At 36.6% G+C, this 17,638-nt stretch overlaps 2 protein-coding genes and 2 non-coding genes across 7 annotated transcripts; 2 read left to right on the forward strand and 2 right to left on the reverse strand.

Moving 5' to 3' along the window:
* Positions 1-1,413: 1,413 nt before the first annotated feature.
* On the reverse strand, positions 1,414-4,288 carry LOC111438162 (protein NRT1/ PTR FAMILY 5.6-like). Its single transcript, XM_023076108.1, has 4 exons — positions 3,954-4,288; positions 3,662-3,879; positions 2,998-3,551; positions 1,414-2,391 (listed from the first exon to the last, which is right to left on the reverse strand). The coding sequence occupies exons 1-4, from the start codon at positions 4,120-4,122 to the stop codon at positions 1,518-1,520; spliced, it is 1,815 nt and encodes a 604-aa protein (XP_022931876.1). The 5' UTR covers positions 4,123-4,288; the 3' UTR covers positions 1,414-1,517.
* Positions 4,289-6,785: 2,497 nt separating this feature from the next.
* Positions 6,786-14,556, reverse strand: LOC111438163. Of its 4 annotated transcripts, XM_023076110.1 has the most exons (6): positions 13,056-14,556; positions 10,044-10,123; positions 9,270-9,368; positions 8,051-8,098; positions 7,182-7,296; positions 6,786-7,100 (listed from the first exon to the last, which is right to left on the reverse strand). In XM_023076110.1, the coding sequence occupies exon 1, from the start codon at positions 14,434-14,436 to the stop codon at positions 13,186-13,188; it is 1,251 nt and encodes a 416-aa protein (XP_022931878.1). In that variant the 5' UTR covers positions 14,437-14,556; the 3' UTR covers positions 6,786-7,100; positions 7,182-7,296; positions 8,051-8,098; positions 9,270-9,368; positions 10,044-10,123; positions 13,056-13,185. The 4 variants fall into 4 exon arrangements, with proteins under 4 accessions (XP_022931878.1, XP_022931877.1, XP_022931879.1 ...); XM_023076109.1 differs by lacking the exon at positions 10,044-10,123; XM_023076111.1 differs by lacking the exons at positions 8,051-8,098; positions 10,044-10,123.
* Positions 14,557-17,311: 2,755 nt separating this feature from the next.
* TRNAA-AGC lies at positions 17,312-17,384 on the forward strand. The gene has a single exon. It is a non-coding gene; the product is annotated as a tRNA-Ala (tRNA).
* Positions 17,385-17,447: 63 nt separating this feature from the next.
* Positions 17,448-17,529, forward strand: TRNAS-AGA. Its single transcript has one exon. It is a non-coding gene; the product is annotated as a tRNA-Ser (tRNA).
* The last annotated feature ends 109 nt before the right edge of the window (positions 17,530-17,638 follow it).

Here is a 17,638-nt window from a genome sequence, read left to right on the forward strand (position 1 = left end):
TTTTTTTTTTTTTTTTTTTTTTTTTTGGTACGAAAGTTCGTTGTCGATGGTACCTTTGACATATCTTAGGATCTATTGAGTCGTATCCAAATGAGAGTTCTTTGGACTTTGCATATACCACACTTTCACTACACCACTTTGATCGTCAGTCATGTGGTTTGAGTTTCTTGAATCAGTGATCCAATCATTCTAATAATCTGCATGCTCTTGTATCATTGTCATGAGCGCTAACTCATCTTTTTCTAAGGCACATAGTACCTCTGCATCTCATTCATCCTCCCTCTTATTTTTTTGGATTTTTTTTTTGGAACATTAATCCTTGGATTTGTGACCCTTTTTTCGCAGGGTAGCAAATGTCTTCAAATCTCTTCTCTGGGAAACTCTTGTTGTCGTTCTTTTTGTATCCGTCTTTAGTGGATGACTTATTATTGCTCCAACTTTCACTTATGTAGAGCGTTTCTTCTTCACCCTTCAACGTGATGCCTCACATTTATTTAGCCGTGACTTCTTGACTAGCTAACAATTTTTCAAACTCCATAAGTGATAGTTGAGAGGGTCATCATTATACAGCAATAATGAAACTTTTGTATTTTGGTCGCATCCCGTGGATGATGATCATCTTCATTTGAGCTTCTCCGATGATAGACTCTGAATCTAGTTCAGTAATCTCCCAACAGATCAACTTAATCATATGAAAGTATTCAATAATCATCATGTCGTTTTGTGAGATTGATAACAACTCGTTCTCCAAAAGTGTCACGACATGCTTTTTTCGATATCTTATCATCTCAAATGTGTTCAAACATCTCTTCTTCTACGGTGGTCTTCAAAGAAAACATTACTTTGTCTGCTTTCATTCTCCATTTGCGCAAGGTGCCATTAGCACCCTCTTCTAGCGGCAAAGTTATGCTTTCACCAACGACCTCTCAAAGATCTTAGAATATCTAAATATTTATTCTTAAAATACCGAGATACCTAAAATACTTAGGTATCTTTATTTATAAAAAATAAAAAACTAGAAATCTTTTTCTTAAAATACCCAAACTCTTCCTTTTTTTTTTTAATACAGTTAGCGTACTTGTTAAGAATATTTAGTACTAAATTATAGCTTACCATATATATTATATTTAATTAACTAGATATTTGATTTCTTACTGTATTTATATTCATTATTTCATATCCTTATAATTTATTTAAGTACTCATATAGATATTGGATTTGACCATAGTACGATATTTTAATCTAAAATTTTAAAATATTCTTGAAATACTCTTTAATATATATATATATATATTTCAAAATAATATTAATATCCTTATCTATGATAAAAACAAAAAAAAATATATTTTTTTTAAAAATAAATTATTTATCTATACTTGAAAGATGATTTATAAATAATAATGTTATTATTACTAATAAAAATTGTTAAACGTATTTATAAATAGCAAATTCTTTTTTTCTAATACATAATTACCCATTTACCTCATTAAACTATAAACTAAAGGCACTAAAATATTCTAAGCCATCGACCCTCCATTTTCACGCGCTTCATCCTCATAGCAATCGGCCACGACCACGCGCCGCTGCACATTCTTATACGAGTAGCAGCGAGTGATGAGTACATAGACGCACATATTGGCAGCCGAAACGGCGGCCAACAGCCAATAAAACTTGTCAAGGCGGCTGCTGTTCAAGTCCTTGCCGAACCAGCTCTTACCGGTCCGGCGGGTAATGTTGTCGACCGCCGTGATCAGCAGGCTGCTCAGAAAACTTCCGGCCCCAATTACGCTTAGGTAAAACGCAATGCCGAGGCTTCTCATTGAATCAGGGACTTGATCGTAAAAGTACTCTTGGAGGCCGACGATGGCGAAGCCGTCGCCGATTCCGACGATGAGGAACTGTGGGGCCAACCAGAACACCGACATTGTTTGGGAGGCGGTTTTGGGATTCTCCGCCGCCACGTGGAGCCTCTTTTTCTCAACCACGGCGGCTGTGATCATTGTAGCGATTACGAACAGCATTCCGATGCCGATTCTTTGAAGGATGTTGATGCCTCTCTCGTTGCCGGTGGCTCGCCGGAGTAAGGGTACGAGGAGCTTGTCGTAAATGGTGAGAGAGATGATCATTCCGACGGCGGCCAGGCAGAAGATGGTGGTCGGCGGGAGGATTAAACCGTGGGTGATTTCCCGGTTCAAGTTGGCGGCTTGTTTGATGAAGAACGTTGAGGTTTGGCCTACGGCGACTCCTAACGGCAGAGTGGCCAACCATATGGGTATCATGTTCAATATTAGCTTCATCTCCTCCACCTTCGTCACCGTCGCTAGCCGCCATGGACTTTCCTTCTCCGCCGGTGCTCCACTTTCTTCATAAATGGCTGCTTTGTCTAGAAATCTGAATTCCAAAGTTTTAATTTTTATTATTTGAAAATGTATTTAGGAGATTAAAAATGGGGTCGGTGAGCTAACCAAACCGTGTACAACAAGTTACTAACTTATGTAACTCACCAGCTAATTTATATAACCGAACAAGTTAAGATAACCTTAGCACAATTGTTAGTAAACTCAGTAGAACAAATTACTGAATGGTTAGTAGACTTCGTAATAGAATTGGCCGTAATTGCCAAATTGGGGACTAAGTTTTGTGATTTAACTACGAAGATTGTTACCTGTTCTTAACGTAAAGTGAAAGTTTGCCAAAGTAGTGTTTTAACGAGTAAGATTGTCAAATTACTGAAAAGAAAGTTTAGGAAACTAGTTAATTCTTCTTACCCGGTATGTTCTTTTCAATACAACAACAAATTTTTTACTTGTTTCGATGTATTTTTTATATTTTTTATTTTGACATATTTCGATCGAGGGTCACATCCAACATGATAGGTTAAGTTAAGTATCCAAAAGATTTATCCCCTCGAATCGTTCATTTACTTTCTTTTTTTTTTTTTTTAGTTGTTTCGACGTATTTCTTTTTACTTAGAAAGTTGGTAAAGTTAATACTTACTTGAGCTTGTGGGTGTGGTACAAGAACCTCCCATGAGCGTTATTAGCCGTCTTAGGAATTTCATGCAACAAACAAGGATTCGATGGGTAAGGAAGCTTTCTCTTCCGAATGGCTGCCACAAGAACCTGCAACAACGGCGTCAACGGACTTCCAGACGGTTGTCGGTACCGATAAAAGGGTCGTCCGATGACAAAAATGACTATAGAAACCGCCATCACCGCTGTAAGAATCAAATCTCCAGCTCCCCAACCGATACGATCCTGTACATAAACAATAACGGTAACGCCAAACAACAGTCCAGAACAAAGGCCGAAGTTCCACCAATTGAAGTATGACATTTTTTTCTTTCGTTCTTCTGGATGATCGTCGTCGAACTGATCGGCTCCAAAGCTCTCGAGCGAAGGCTTGTGGCCGCCGGTTCCTATAGAGATCAAGTAAATAGCAAGAAAGAAGATGATCTCATGGATCTTCCTTGGTTGTGTGCAGTCCTGATCATTGCTTCCACAGGATTTTAAACTCGGAACCGTGGCTGACATGGTTAAGAGAATCAAACCCTGTGTAGATAATATTTAACCTTGAATTACTATTTACCATATGCATATCATATTCGGACATTGATTAAACATAATTTGGTATTGACATTAGAGACAAGAAAAGAACGAACCAAGACATAGAGAACGGAAGAGAGGAGGACGGTGGCGTAGCGGCCGAAGTACGCATCGGCGAGAAAGCCGCCGAGGAGCGGCATCAAAGTGGTGACGCCGGTCCAGTAATTGACACTCCTGGCCGCCGTCTTCAGCTCTTGGTGAAGAACTTTGGTCAAATAAATGATCAAACTTGTGGCGATCCCAAAATAACTCAGCCGCTCACCGAACTCAATGGCTGCAAATCCCAAAAGTTTTCAAAACAAAATAAAGATTGATCATTTATGTCAAATAATTGGGAAATTCATTTACCTATGATGAACAGAGAGGCTTTCCAAGCACCGGTGGAAGCTCTTAGAGGAACTCTCCCTTTGTAATCAACTGAAGAATCAGCAACCCATTTCTCATCATCACCGCCGCCTCCGCCGCCATTGACTTCTGATCTTTGCAATTCTTCTCTCTCAGCCAAGCTTTTCATCATCTCAAAAAAAAACCCAACACGAAATTTGGTTTCTTTTTCAAAAGCTATCCGCCACCAAAATCTTGGATCTTAGCTGCTCCACTTTCCACTAGTTATATAGCCCAAGATTTTGACCCTAAAACACACTAAATTTTCTTACCCTCTATGGTAAAAATGGAATACATGACGTAGTTGAAGTTAAAAACAGGAACTTTTTGTCTTGTTTTTTCCATGGTGTGGTGTGTGGTTAGTGAGGGAATAGGTTTGGTAGCCAATTTGTGTGGTGGAAAATTTGAGAAGTGGGTTAGAAGCTATACTCATTAAAGTGGAATAATGTTTATATTCCACCATACAATGAATATAATGCAATTTTAAGAAAAACGCCTAAGCCCTTACATTTGGTTTAATTCTTTTATGAACATGGTGGGTACCCATTTGATTGGGGAAAAGAATTAGGGAAACACTCACACACTTTATTAACAAGACTAATCGAGAAGAGATAATATTTGTGGAAACACCCGCACACCTTATTAAGACCAATCGAGAAAAAATAATTATCTGTGGGAAACACTCGCACACTCCATTCCATTAAGACCAATACACTCAAGACTACAACTTTGTATTGTTTGGGATTTATTAGGATGATGATCTAAATAGGGTGGAGGAGTATTTATAGGTAGTCAATCTATTCCTAAAATTTTAAAAGTTTTTTCTAAAATACATAAATCATTTTCTTAACATAAATATATTAATAACATGATTTTGTCATAAGAGAATGTTAGGACCATTACAGGCAGAACTCATATCCAAGTCCTGATTCGAGTCCTAGGTATTGATTATTACACTATTACTTAGTTGAAATAAGTTTTAATGCTCGAGCACAAACGGTATCTCCGTACTTGTACGCTATTCTTCGACATTGAACAATACTTGAATGTAACCCAAAAGCCAAAGGTTTGATTTGTATTGTAATTAAATTGAAATTAAGTTGCCCATTGATTTAATAATGTTGTATGGGAATCTATAATTAAAGCCCTAAGATTTGGTCTAGAGTAAAGCAAGCATATCACTATTTATCAAAGTTTAAAATATTTTAAATCAAACATGATGGATCAACCATTGTTTATTCCCACCATTCCAAAAAATAAATAAATATTGTTCCCACCCAATATAATTAATTAATTAATTAATTAAGAGCTGTCCCCCATGTAATTGACCAACTTTTGACCCTTAATTCTCTCTTAATTATTCACTCATTTATTAAGTTTCTAACACTTTTTTTTTTTAATAATTTTAATCTATATCGGACTTCAATTTTCTTTTGACAAAATCTAGTTGACACCAACTATGACATACGAAATTAATTTATTTAGTTCATAGTTTACACGACAAGACATTAAGTGTTATTAAAAACATAAATCTTGTACCATTGTAGATGACTTTTCTAGACTGAACAAATGTTGTTTGAGGGGAGGATTTCTAAGGGTGCAAAAGAAGTAGTAGAAATCATGTAACCTAAGAATTATCGGATAAGAGATGTACTCTGAAAAAAGAGGAGTGGTCCTCGATAAGAGAAAAGTATTGGTGAAGGGAATGACTAATTTTGAAAAATTCGACTTGAGAATAAAACTAGATAAGAAGAAAATCATGAACATATGAGTCAACGAAAACAGATGCAGACGTTTCAGATAAAGCCAAAAATAAAGTAAAGAACCAACAGCGGAAGAAATCGGTAGATATTCATTTTCATTGTGGTCATACCACTCCGTTTAAAGATCATAATTAAACTACTCTCAATTGTTACTTCTAGAAAACTTTATTTTTTATTTTTTAATTTTTTAAATCCCCTCTCATCCATCTCTAATGGCTTACCCATATGACCAAATTTAGGATAGTGAGCTTCTAGTGGGACATTATATGTTTGACTTGACTTTGATTATTCTATGTATGAATGGAATCACAAATATTGACTTTATTTTTTGAAATGAATTCGATGGTAAATAAGTAGTCAAACTCTGACAAAAACCGACTAATAAAAAACCTACATTGTATTCGTCGCTCCAATAACATGCGACAATAATCATTCAAAAAGACAAAGGGACATCGTTAGAACTTATGTAATGGCAAGTAAAATGGTTAAGGTTTGTTTGTCATTTTGTTGGAAAAGGAACAAAAGAAAGTTACAGTAAAAGGTATAAAAAGAAGGCAAAAGAGTGAAAGAGCAGCCAGCAGAAGCAGCTTTGGTTGTGGTTTTGGTATTGGCAGTGCGTGTGAGATTCATGGAGGTCAAATCCATCATATTCTCACTAAGATTCTCTCTTCACTTTCATTTTCAATCTCATATCTCTCCCTCTCTCTGCATAATTTGATTTGGATCCCATACCTTCCAAACCAAAATTCTTCAGCTTTTCTCTTAAGGAATATATTCTTATTCTATATCTTTATCTCTAACCCACATGTCTATATGATATGCCAAACAGATTCCCACTAATGTTTTTCATTTGTTTCCCTCGAACCCGATAAGTAACGATCGAAAAAATCACTGATGAGTATTGATTGAGTTGAACGGACGTTGTTTTTTTTAGAAACTTTTGATTTAAGTTTGATGGGATAATTGGAGAAAAAAGAATACTTTTCTATAAGTGGGTTTTTTACTAATTTGTAAAGAATTAGATTAGATTGCTGTATTTCACTTCAATGTCTTATCAGTTTCTCATTCTCTTCAACATTTGAAACTGTTCTTTGATGTGCCATTCCATTATTACAGCAACTTGATTATTACAACAACTTGATTTGTAATATTGAAAAACAATTGTATTGGTAGCTGAGTCAGAATCATCTTTAACGGGAGATGTTCGTAGTTTAGCAGCCTGATAAATGATAGGAGGACGGTCTTTGTTTCTATTATTATGGTGGTGTGTTCGATCCTTGTGGAGGGGGGAATTCTACTCCGTCTCCAAGCCCTTCTTCTCGTCCATTCCAAATTTAGAATTATAAATCTGCCCACAAAAGAGAATAATACTTTTGGGTCTGAATCATCAGAAAAGGTTCAAAACTATCATAATTTTCTCCAGTACTACCTTAGCAAAGCAGAGAAAGAGATACCAAGTAGTCTAAACAAGATTGGTCCGTCCATGCCATATCAGTAACAATCACTTTATTTGATTGGGGTGTCTCTGGTATGTGGAATGGTCTCTGTTAAACAAAAGGAAGTTTTACTGCTTTACATCTGTTCAAACAGTACACTATTATCTTCAAACAGATAATAATCTTATCAATACTCCGAACATATCTATAGATCATAACAATGATCGAGGATGAGTTTAATATCAAATTTGGAACCGTGAATAGCATATTTAGATAACGGAAGCACTTTTCAAATTCTATGAATGAAACTGTTGGACAAATGGATGTGTTCTTGCCACAAGTGTTTAAAGGGAAGTAAAAGAGGAGAAAATGTATAAGAAGATTATGAACAAGTGAAAAGGTTGAAATAGCCGCCCACCTCTGCAGAAGTCAACAAGTTATCGAAAAGCCAATGACAAAACTATTTTGCAAAACAAACTTCTCATCTAACCATACCACTATTGTAACTGTAGCACTAGTGGCGTTTTGTGATGGAACCTAAAATCCACTAAGCTATATTCGAGTGGACACTTAGGTAAAACATGTGGAAACCAGCAGATTAAAGCGATTATGATGGTTGACCATGAAGACTTGGCCTTAATGGACCAATAAATGGGAAAGAACTATTACAAGAACGGGTCGAATATAGCTTTTCGACCAAGAAGACAGCAAGAACAAAGCATAGCATCAAATGAACCAGAACCGAAAGAAAACGAAAACCATTATCACTTTGGTCTTGTCAACAAATCTACAGAAACTGAACAATTCTAAGAAAGCTAAAAGACCCTACAGAAGCTAGAAAAATATTGAAGAATAGTGGTACCTGAGTTAGTAAATATAGCAATGATGCCCAGGGAAAGCAATTCCATCCCTGTGGATAATGATATCTCTAACTTATCAGTCCAAGCCTGTTAAAGCTCCTATAGTGTATTTGACATTAGGTGCATGAGATATGTACGTCATTAATATTATGAATACAGGTCAACCAAAATGGATGTGAGGCTAAACGACTAAAGGTATAAAGGGACTTACTATCTACAAAATGCGACTTTTCGATCAATGCATTATGTAGCACTCAATCACAAAGATTGGCTCTATAAGACAGTCGGATTCTAAACTTCAAGAAATCAATCACAAAGACAGCTCCAGTTGTGATTGGATATGCTTGTGAGTCACAGAGGCAATAGCAAATGTGTAATTGCAGACAATATGCTTGGACAAAAAATAACGAAGGATGCGATTCTACAATCATCTGACAAGTATAGCTAAAATGGGCGGGTGAAGTGCTCTATCAATAATATTTTATTTTCCTGTGCAATTTTCAGGACTTCTTAACTGAAATCATCACACAGAATGCAATTTTCAGGACTTCTTAACTGAAATCATCACACAGAATGCAATATAGAAACAGTTTATCGGTATTCACAGAAGGGAGAAAAAGAGAATTTTCTTTAAAGAATATGATTGAAAACAGAAACTACCATGCTCTAAATGAAGCTGACGCTAATCCAGAAGATAGACCATGAGTCTGTTCTGGGATCGCGAACTTCGCTTATGTTTCATGGTTGATTTGCGTAGTATAATCTGCCTAAATACTCGAATGATACTGGTTCTTCATGTTTTTATTTTTATTTTCCTTCAATTGTAGGTTAATAATGAAAGCATTGCACCAAATAAAATTGGTTTTCCCTTTAAAATGGAAGCTACATAAGAATTCTAAGGCTGTACGAAATTAGGAAGAGCTAGGCTAACACCCAGCATGTAAAAGAGTTTCCACCAAATTTACTTAGTGAAAGGGAACTCTAGAATAAGGGATTAGAATTTCGCTACTTTGCACAAGTATACAAGTAAATTTCAGTGGGACAGAAGTTGTCTAAACCTTCTTAATTCAATATCAAAAAGTGCCAAAATGTTGCAACCAATGAGCCAACCAGCAGATAAGATCACATAATTATTTGTCATATCTAGCATAATAGCAAAGACAATTCTAATAAAGCTAAAAGAACCTATAGAAGCAAGCAAATGTTTAAAAATAACGATACCTTGAGGTTTGTTTTACAGCGCCTATATTTGGCCAAAGCTATCTTCATCCCTGTTGATAATGCTATCTCCAATTTAACTGGCTAAGCACATTTAAGTACCTGTACAAGTATTTGACATAAAGTGCTTGAGATAGTGCGCCATTAATATTATCTCTAGAAGGCAATCGAAGGATGGCAACTCACTACAGGGTTCAAAAAAGAATACAACAATGTGTTACTCGATGCCCAATCCCTTCCCACAGCTTCTGTAATTTCATTGACATGTTGAAATTACAAAAAGAAGGCAGATTGCCTATTCCCTCAGAATTAAATTTCTTATAAAAAAAAGTTTCAAATGGGATGTGAGGTAAGAGGTATCAAAATCTGTAAGGAAAGATTAATAATGACACCAAGTAATAGCCATAAAAACTAGTGATTCAAGAAAACTATTAAATGATCTTTCCTTATCACAAAAGATGCCGCTATTTTGCGCACACATAATGGTCCAGAAGAAAGTTCTAATAAGATTACACCAAAGAATCTCTTTTCCGCCCTTGAAAGGATGCCCAAGCAGAACAGATGGTAAGAGAGCATTCAAATTGTACAAAGTGACTATGACATTGACAGTGGGATTTTACATTTGATGGCATCAATCATAAAGTTAGCACTAGCATATAATTGGATATACTTGTGAGCTGACGGAGAGCCGCATAAAGTACCAATTGCATAAACATTGCACAAGATCTGCTTATAAAACAACAAACAGAAGAATATGAAAGGATGGTGGGATGCTACCATCATCAAACAAGTGCAGCTCGAATGGATGGCTGAAGTTCTCGGTAATAGTATTTATGTTGCTGTGCAATACTGTGTTCCTTGGATTGAAAACACCAAAAGGAATGCAATATCAGACAAATTTCTTCCCATTCACAAAGGAAGGAAAGAGGTTTCTTTCTTTCTTTTCTTTTCTATCTGAACCTAAGAAGCACAAACACGAACACGACGAAACGCCAATTTCTAAACAACAAGGACACGTCCAATGGGGACATGTTCTTTTCTTTATTATTACTTCAATATTTATGGAAATTTAACATAAAATACTAAATATACTCCATTAAAAAGCATAAAATGGCAAGTACTCTAATTTAGTTTAACTCATCGAAAGCTAAGAAAAAATAAAAAGTAATTTAAGCGGTGAACTATTGGTCTTAGAACCAGGAATAAATAGGCTTACTCTTCAATTGAAAGAAGCTAAGTAAAGAAAGTCACAAAGGATGGAGTAGAAGAGAAATTCGATTTGTGAGAGCTCGGGGATTTCAAAACAAAAACAAAGGGACCTTTCCTATCCCGTCTTGACTTCCTGGTCCGTCTCATTCATCTTGCCCTTCTTTCTTGAACTGTAAACTAAACTCAGATAGGTTCAGTAGTTCAGTCGAATTAATCTTTCTTCTTTACAGAAGCCGAGGTAAATGAAAGAAAGAAGGGGACTCCATTATAGAATAAAGACCTAACCATTAATCCAGAGGCGATGGGAACGAGGGACTGGAATAAGAGAATTCTAGATAAGGTTCCTGATGAATGGAAGGTTTTCTCCGGGTATCACGATGAAAAAAGCATAAGTTACCTCGTTCCTGCCATCTTCTTTGGCTGGCCCCCTATCTCTTAAAGCTTCTATGCGACCTATGTAGCTATTTATTGGTGCCTTTGCTTCCCGCGGCTTCTTTGACAAGAGCTCTGCTCGCAACTTACTCCCTTCCCTCTTTCTTCTCGTAACCATTGGACTTCTTTACCTCTTGAACTCTCCTAGACTGAACTAAAGACTCATTCTCCTCAACCAAAATCCTGTCCGTCTGCCTAATACGATATTGATTCTTGAACTCAGGTGGGTTTTACTAGGTCAAAAAGCTAGAAGAAGAACCAGCTTGGCCATAAAGGGTGGAATACATAATCTGCCTTACTATTAGAGGAAAGACAAAGGACAAGTTGAAGGCCTGAAGAGTCTTCAGAAAATTTGTACTGTATAAGAACAACCTAGAAAAATATGATTAGCATTTTTGCACATGGCCTTTACCAGAATGCACCAATTTGGTTTAAGTACTGTTTGGATAGTAGCCTGGAATTTTATCATCAGTGTTAACTGTTGAGGCCTCAGAGATAAAATCAAATGAGAAATTTAATCATCCATTGCTTTGGCAATTATACTATCCTATCATTGAAGAAAGTCTTGGAAAAATGGTAATCTTCTCAGAAATAGATATGAAAAATATCTTGAAAGAGAAAGACCAGATGAATCTGAGACCATAAGAATTAGCAACTCCAAATCTTGATCATACAGATTTGTTCTTAGATCCAGTAACCAATCATTGTTTTGAGCATTCCAACTGTTGTATTCCATAGCTTGGGAAAATTTTGAGCAAGAACGTTATCTGAATGCATAGATTAGGTCAAGTCCACCCCAGTTGTATTATTCTTCATGAAATCCTTGAGACTTAAAAGATGAGATAGAGTTCCGGGGGCTATAGTTGAAGAAGTTAGTGTTAAATTTAGGAGTCCATCCCACCTACTCTTTATGGATGCTGACCCCAGCCACATGGTGGAGGCTATCTTCTGAAATTTATAGAAGACAGCACTGAATTGGATCCAGAAGAGGGAAAAACAACGACAACTAAGTGGTGGAGGTTATCATTTGAGATTTCAATATTTATTGGTCATTTGAAGTAGATGAATTCTATGAATAAGAGAATAGTTAGTTAGAGATGTGAACAACCAATTCACCTCAAGCAAAACTGCTAAAGAGAAGCAAATTTGACTAGTGGTGGCTCCAATTCTAAAATGCCTTCTTCCTCATGAGACAGTGTAGACATAAGTTGAGAAAAGCAGTCCATGACATACTGCTAATTTCCATGATACCACGAAAAGAGGATGTGTTAGAGTGACCAAGCCCACAAATGTGCAAATACACATGGGCACTTGCGCGGGGCAAGTAAACACTAGACAGTATCTGATGAGAAATTTAGACAGTTGAAGTTTTAACACAAACTAAAGATAGTAGTTACACCATAACTTTCAGCAAGCTTGTTTAAACTGTGTCAAGTGAAAATATTAGGAAGAGCTAACACTCTTGATAGACTTTTGAGGAAGACGTCTTCGTTGTTTGGCCCATTCTATTGCATCCTTAGTCAGGAGGTGTAAGAAGATCTAGATCATATCCTTTGGAGCTACGACTTTGCACCTTTTGTTTACAGTTTTTTCTTTCAAGTGTTTGGTTTTTGGTGCGCCAGACATACAGATCAGAGGGAGATGTTTGATGAGTCCTTCCACCATCTGCCTTTTCAAGAGAAGGGGAGGTCTTTGTGGTAAGCTGGGGTGTGTGTGGTGTGCCGTGTTGTGAGGTATTTGGGGGCAGAGGAACAATAGGACCTTTAGGGGAGTCGAGAGGGGACCTTCTGATGTGTGGTGTGTGGTTCTTAACAAGATTCATTGTTTCTTGTTAATCATGATATCCACAAAAATTTGTACAGTGTGCCCATTCAGGGTTGAAGCATTCTTCCATTATAAAATCTTCCACTTTTTTATGCTTTTACAAGAAGAGAATCAAACTAATAATCTACCTACAAGAAACATGTAAGAAAAAACATATTTGTGACAACAAATTGTGGAGTGAATAGATAGACATAAAGAGTTAATAAGTCAGTGCATTATGCAAGACATTTACAGTGGATATGCAATAAGTATTTCTCAGCCAATAATATGCTGAAACGAGAAGGTATTTTATACATACTTTGAAAGGAATCAACATCAGCTAACCTTCCTATGAGACATTATCAGCCTTTCCAGCTCAACTCCAGCAATTCCATAACACAATCAAGTTGAAGTTTTCTTCTTCAGCCAATATGGTTGCAGAACTACAATGACTTCAGAATATGAACTCCTGGACTCAGTTCGACTGAGTTTTCATCAGTTTGAATCTGTAACTCCCATCCTGCTCCAAACTCATATCATAAACTTCAGAATATGAACCCTTGGATCGCCTCGAATCCTTGCCTTTTCCATACTGTCTATTACCATTATGCATCTGAGGACTAGGAACCCTTTGTCTTCTATCCAATCCAATTTGTCCTGAATTCAACTCCCTCTTAGAAGACTCGAGGCTTCTTCCATTATCCCGATATCTGAATTTACGACCATTATTACTACTTGATGGTACCATAGAACTCTTCTGATAATAATTATCTGTATCCGAGTAATCTGAATTAGCTTCTCCTTCACTCACTGACCCACTTCTCAATTTCCGGTTAGAAGACCTCCGGTGAGTATTAAAATCATCTACTTGAAAACTGGTTTCAATTCCATTTCCAGCTTCTGAGCCCAAGCTCGGAGATCTCTTAGAAGACTGGAGGTTTCTTCCCTTTTCCCGATTCCTGAATTTACCCTCGTATGTCTTTCCTTTTTGACCATTGCTACTTGATGGAACCGAGGAACTCCTCGGATAATAATCAGAGTAATTTGAATTAGCTTCTTCTTCACTCACTGACCCAATTCTTGATTTCCGGTTAGAAGACCTCCGGGGAGTCTTTAAATCATCTTCTTGAAAACTAGTTCCAATTTCATTTCCATCTTCGGAATCCAAACTCGAAGAACCCTCCGACCCTGTTATACTTCTGTACGGCTTTACACTGTGAACCACCCCTTTCGGGAAAAACCTTGCGGAAGGCAGTTCATCAACCGTCTCAAACAATTGAGGCCCATCTTTTTCCGTCCACAAATCGAATCCACCGGGCCTCTGAAACCTATCCGCCAAAACCTTCACCTGTTCATCGGCGCCAACAGAGAACAAACTGGGAGCCTTCTCCACAACCTCCCACGGCCTCTCCAACTGGGACACAGCCGCCTTAAGTTCAGCCCGCTTACGCATCTCATATATCTGGCGTTCGCGACACAACCGGGCCTTGAGCAACTGCTTAGCTTTCTTAGCCTGCATCCGCTTCCACTGCCACTTCGACACTCCGCCTGGATAAGTTCTTGGACCTCCACCCATTCGAATAACCGTCGTGATCTTCGTAGCGGTCCGTATCCCATTGGGAAGGTACAAAAGGCGGTTTGAACCAGTTATGGACTGAGAGAAAGAGAATAACGGCGGTGGTCGAGGAGGGTTTGAAATTGCGAGTGAGATTGGGAAAATTGGCATTTCTTCGTCGATAATTTGAAGCCGAAGAAATCAAACGAAACGACAACTTCCAAATTGCAGATGGCTGAATGCTGCAAAATTGTGGCGGAGGAGGAGGAGGAGGAGGAGGAGGTGCCGAGATATTCAGTGGCGGATTGGATTTTATGGGCCGCCGGAGAATGTCAAGATCTTCAGCCGAATACTGAAAGGCCCATAACGCAAAAGCCCAATGGGCTTATACTATTTTGAGAATGATTTTGCATGAATAAAAAAACAATTAAAATCTCATTTCATGAAAACATAATTTCCACGTATTATTAAGAAGTAAAAAGCAAATAAAAAGAAAAAGAAAAAGGTTATGAAAACAATTTCTCAACTAAATACATTATTTTTATATTGATGGTGATTTTAATTAAAAAAAAAAAAAAAAAAGGAAAAGAAACATGTTGCTTACAATATAATGGACATATTAATTATAGAATAGAATAAGGAAGCTTTGGTTGCTTAAAAAAATTATGAACAAAGGCAATATGTTTTCAATTTTCAGAACATGATCTGATATGTAGGCTGTAGATTCCACGTTGACTATTGGCAACCACTGCCACTCCATTGCTAGCAACCACTTTGTCTAGCGGTCGACTTTTATAATATTGTCTTTTATAGTATGAATTGCTTCTAAAAGTCGAGATTTCTTCTTTTAGTATGGTTTCTCATAAACCAACATAAGTTCTTTTGTCAAGTCTACTGCTAACCGATATTGTTCGCTTTGATCTGTTACGTATTATCGTTAGCCTTACGGGTATAAAACGTGTCTACTAGGGAGATATTTTCATACCCTTATAAAAAATAATTCGTTTCTCTCTCTAACTAATGTGTAATCTCACAATCCACCCCTCAGAGGCCTAACACATCGCTGACACACAGCCCCATGCATGTCTCTGATACTATTTATAACAGCCCAAGCCCGCATGTCTCTGATACTATTTATAACAGCCCAAGCCCGCATGTCTCTGATACTATTTATAACAGCCCAAGCCCAAGTCCATCACTATCGAATATTTTATGCTTTGGTTCGTTATGTATCACCGTAACCGTTAGCCTTGTGATTTTAAAACGCGTATACTAAAGAGGTTTCTGTTAGGTTATGGAACCTGCAACTTATTTATAGCTTAGTCAATGGTAAACTATATATGGTAGATAATTATCTATAAGAGATGATTATATATCCAGAGCTTTGAAAATGTACTTTCAGTATTTTGTGTGTTCTTGTACAAGTCATCAATACAAAATCTTTAGTCAATATTCTCCTTGCATTTTCTCTATCCTGTTCTTTGTGTTCATCTAGATCGAGTGTATGCATTGTTGTTGTGCAATCCTAATATTTTCCACATCCTTATAAACACATGTTTTGTTTCTCTCTCCAACCAATATGAGATCTATTATGCATGGTTCTAAAGAAAATATCTAATAAGTCACTTAACATATGATTACTCCAAACAAACAACTTTGAAATTTATACGATTGAACCACCGAAAAGAAATGTGCATCATGTTGGTATGAATAGTAACTTAAATTTTTTAAGCATTTTTCACGTTCATACCACCAACAATTTTTAAATACCTCTATTTTAGAATTTGAAATTGGACTAAAATTCTAAATATTTTGTTAAAAAAAAAAAGAAATTAAACAAAAATTACTGATGGTATCAGTTCAGATATTAATTAATATAATTACTAGTTTAAAATTTGAATGGACATTCAAATTAGAGTTATTAATTGTTTCAATAAAATAAAATAAAACTAGAATTTTATATAATTATCACAGCTTTACATATAAACACATAAATGATCTTGTTCCCTCGACTACAAACCTAGCTGTACGTGTTTTATATTTCCAACGTCACACCACACGTGTGTGCACCCCCAAACTTTCCCGCATTTCCCCAAACACGCCCAATTAATTTTATTAATTTAAAATAGACCCCTCCTTCCTCCCCCCACTCCCCAAAATTGGATCTGAAACCCCTATTTAATTCCAATCGCTCAAACTCTGTTAATCGCAGCTCCAAAATATATGGCTCCATTTCTCTTCCTTCTCTTCATCTTCGCCAGTGCTCTTCTCGATTCCGCCGCCGTCGCAGCCGAACCGCCGTCCGCTAGGAAGCTCGGGAACCACTGGAGTGCGGCGGCTGTTTCTTCGAGTCCGTCTGAAGCGCCGCAAAGTGAAATCAAAGTTTTGGAGAATCGTGAGCATCATAAGTCGAGAGATATGTCTATTGCCGGTGGGGGTGTGATATTGGGCGGACTCGCTACCACTTTTTTTGTGGCCATTATTTGTTACATTAGAGCTACCAAACGACAGAACTCAGAGGTGAAGTGAAGTGAACTTCTGAAACGACATGTCGTTAGCTGTTACTTGTAATTGTAATTATCCATAAGTATAAGGGTCAAAGAATAAAAACAAATATTATGTAGGTACTTTTCTTTTACCTAATCCGAGGCTGAATTTGAATGATAATTTGCACACAAACAAATAAAATACTAAAGAATCAATCCACTATTACTTAAATTTTGATTTAATTTAAATTAATGTTATTTAATTATGTGTTATTTAATAAGAGATGTAGCTTAAATGGTAGAGCATTTTTCTTTGCGTATGAGAAGTACAAGGATTGATGCTCTGGAAAATGGATATTTTAATTTCGATTTTTTTTTTTTTTTTTACTTTTAAATGATAATTTAAAATTTTATTCTTTTCTATATATTATGATAAAATTTGATGATCATATTCTGAAATTATTCATAAAGTAAAATACTGAAAGTTGATATTCATTATTACTTAAATTTTGATATTTAATTAGATTAAATTTATTTTTAACTTATGTGTCACGTCAAAAGGGGATGTAGCTCAGATGGTAGAGCGCTCGCTTAGCATGCGAGAGGTACGGGGATCGATACCCCGCATCTCCATTTTTCTATGTTTGTATGTTAATAAACAATGAATCTACAAATATTAGAATCACTTTAAGTACCGTGGGCGTGCCGGAGTGGTTATCGGGCATGACTAGAAATCATGTGGGCTCTGCCCGCGCAGGTTCGAATCCTGCCGCTCACGTTTAATTTTACTCTAATTTCCTTTTCTCTTCTTTTTCTACCCGGTTAATCTGTTATTTTGTTTTTCTTATTTATTCTGTATGGTTTTTTTTTTTTTTTTTTTTTTTTTT

This window comes from Cucurbita moschata, unplaced genomic scaffold (assembly GCF_002738365.1).
Source record: "Cucurbita moschata cultivar Rifu unplaced genomic scaffold, Cmos_1.0 Cmo_Scf00072, whole genome shotgun sequence".
NCBI classification, from domain to species: domain Eukaryota; kingdom Viridiplantae; phylum Streptophyta; class Magnoliopsida; order Cucurbitales; family Cucurbitaceae; genus Cucurbita; species Cucurbita moschata.